The sequence below is a fragment of the Egretta garzetta genome, unplaced genomic scaffold (assembly GCF_000687185.1).
Source record: "Egretta garzetta isolate BGI_Z169 unplaced genomic scaffold, ASM68718v1 scaffold440, whole genome shotgun sequence".
NCBI classification, from domain to species: Eukaryota; Metazoa; Chordata; class Aves; order Pelecaniformes; family Ardeidae; genus Egretta; species Egretta garzetta.
The window spans coordinates 449634-452041 of record NW_009258293.1 but is presented as its reverse complement, the minus strand read 5'-3'; the positions used below and the strand labels follow the sequence as shown (position 1 = coordinate 452041).

Genomic DNA, 2408 nt, shown 5'->3' with positions numbered 1-2408 from the left:
TGTGCATGTTGTGTCCTGGAACAGACCACGCGTTGCAGAGCCTGCGAGACACTGACAGCAGGCTGTTGCCGGGGCGGACGCAAAGCTGAGACTGTGAAATTTTGTATCCCACTTCTCTATTTTCTATTTTTTTAAAAAACAAAACCCAACAAGCATTTGGACAGAGGCGTGTTGCGGGCATGGGTGCGTGTGTGTTCTTCTGCAAGTGCAGCGCTGGCAGCCGGCAGCCCGGGGCTGCTGGAAAGCATTGTCCCGTCAGCCAAGCGCTGATGAACCCCCCTGGGAGTGTGGGGGGATCGAGTCCTGTTGCTCCCCCGTCCCCTGCCTCCTGCTCTCCAGGGCCGAGCATGGCTGTGCGGTGCTGGTGACCTCTAGTGACAAACTGGTGTCTGCTGGGAGCTGGCTGGCCCCCCCCCAGCCCGGCCTGGTGGCTTTTCTGGGCTCTGGGATGGTTCCTGGCTGGGCATTGCTTGCTGTCACGGAGCGAGAGCCTGGGAGCTGCGCTGGTCCTGGGACAGAGATCTTGCTGTGTCACTGTAAAATGTAAGTTAAATAGCGATGCATATGCACCTATGTTATCTATCCTGAGAAACACTAATCCTAGGTAATTAGCCTGATTATTAAGTTGCATGACTAGAGGTAATAACGTCCACAGGATCTGGTGCTCTGCAGGGGCTGGAGCCAGCGGTGCTGGGGGAGCAGCACACTGTGGGATGATGGGGCCTGGAAGGGGAAAGCACTGATTTTTTGGGGACTGGTGTTTCCCCCTGCCCCCCACCCCCCTTTTTCTTCTTCAGAGAGAAGGTGATGGGGGAGAGGCATTCCCCAGCGCTGGTGGGGAGCTGCAGGAAGGCTCCCCAACAGTGTTCCAGCTCTGGCACCACCTGTCTGGGCAGAGGCTCTGCTTCGGGTGGGTGCTCATCACATGGCTGCAAACATCCCCTTCCTCATCTCCCCCACCTCCATTTTATGTCCAGCCTTTGCCCTCTGCCTCCTTTCTGGGGAAAGCCCTGAGTTTTAGGACTCCCTCCCTTATTTCTAGGTAGCCTGTCACCCCCCTGCAGTTCTGTTTCCTCCCCCAGGGGAGGGAGGGGCTTTTTAGCCTCCTCCCTTTATTTTGCCCCAGTCAAACCAAAGTGGTTTCCTCCCCTGGGGCAGGAGCGCTACAGCTCTGCCTGGGCCGTGCTGCTCTTGCAGCCCTGGGGATGGACCAGGAAAAGGGGGGAGGCAGGGATTATTGGAATGAAATTTGCGGAGCAAAAAATCTACTGTAAATATCTCTTTGTTTGTTCTTCTGTTGTCAAATAAAAGTTTTTTAGGTTTTTTTTTTTTTTAAAATATGTGTTTGGTTTTATGCACAGCTATGTCAGTTGTGGGTGGCTCACTTGCTCCTCCCTCACTACTGCTCCCTCCCCCCCGCCCCTGACACTCAGCCAAAGCAGCTTAAGAGGGCTAAGGAGCATTGCTGGCTGTGGAAGAAAAAGGGGCCAGTGCCTGGCACGGGCATGCACCTACGCCACTCTCATTTGTGCTGACAGCCCTTATGTGCTTGCTTCCCACAGTGTTTGATCCTGTTGTCTGGGAGCCAGAAAGCATCTGGCAGCAACAGAGGGCTGATGAGTTTGTGTCTTCCCTCTTCCTGGCCACCGTTAGCAAAGTGAGGAAGTGTCACTGTTAGCCCCCTGGCAAAAGGAAAAAGAAATAATCTGGGTGAGGCTCCACTGCAGTTTCCTGGGTCAAGAACCCTGTGAGGGGGACAGGGTTGTCTTGCGGAGCTGTTCCCGGAGCAGCAGGCTGTCAGCCTTGCTCTGCCAAGAGAGGGCAGGGGCATGGACCCAAAGGCTGCTTGGCATGGGCACTGCAGCAAGGCTGGCTCTGGGCTGCTGTGCCTGCTCCAGCACTGTCCTGGGGGCTTGGCCAGCCTCATGCAGGCACTAGGCCTGCGCACACTGGTATCAGCTCAGGGCTGCAGTCTCTGGGCCAGCTTGATGCCCGGCCTCCCTGGAGAGGGATGCCTGTTCTCTACCACAGCAGGGACTGTAGTGGGGGCTAGCACCAGTGTGAGCCCTTTGCAGCCCACTCAACCCTGGCTTCCTGTGGCATGGGGTGACCCCTGGGGCTCTGCACACTCCCCCAGCACTGGGTAGGGGCTGTGGAAGGACGGAGGCATCCGGCCTCCAGCCAGGACTCACTCATGCAGCTCTAGGGAAACCCCTGGGCAGCTCTGGGGAGGGGTAGAGCAATGGGGCATCCTCCACCCTGTGTGGTCTGCTGGTGCTTTGGGCTCATGGTGAAGACAGGGTCTGGGGCACGCAGGGGGGCTGGCACCAGGACTCAGCTGGGGCAGATGTTTCCCGCAGGCCCAAGGCGAGTGCTGGGGGGTGGGGTGGGGTGGGGGTGAGGGTGGA

The 2408-nt window shown here is 57.5% G+C and overlaps 1 protein-coding gene across 1 annotated transcript in view; it reads left to right on the top strand.

Moving 5' to 3' along the window:
* The window catches only part of TGIF2 (TGFB induced factor homeobox 2), a 7106-nt gene extending 5428 nt beyond the window's left edge, over window positions 1–1678 (top strand). Inside the window, exon 3 of the mRNA XM_035893301.1 lies at window positions 1563–1678. Coding sequence (XP_035749194.1) covers window positions 1563–1678 — 116 coding nt within the window. The remainder of the gene's footprint in view (window positions 1–1562) is intronic.
* The last annotated feature ends 730 nt before the right edge of the window (window positions 1679–2408 follow it).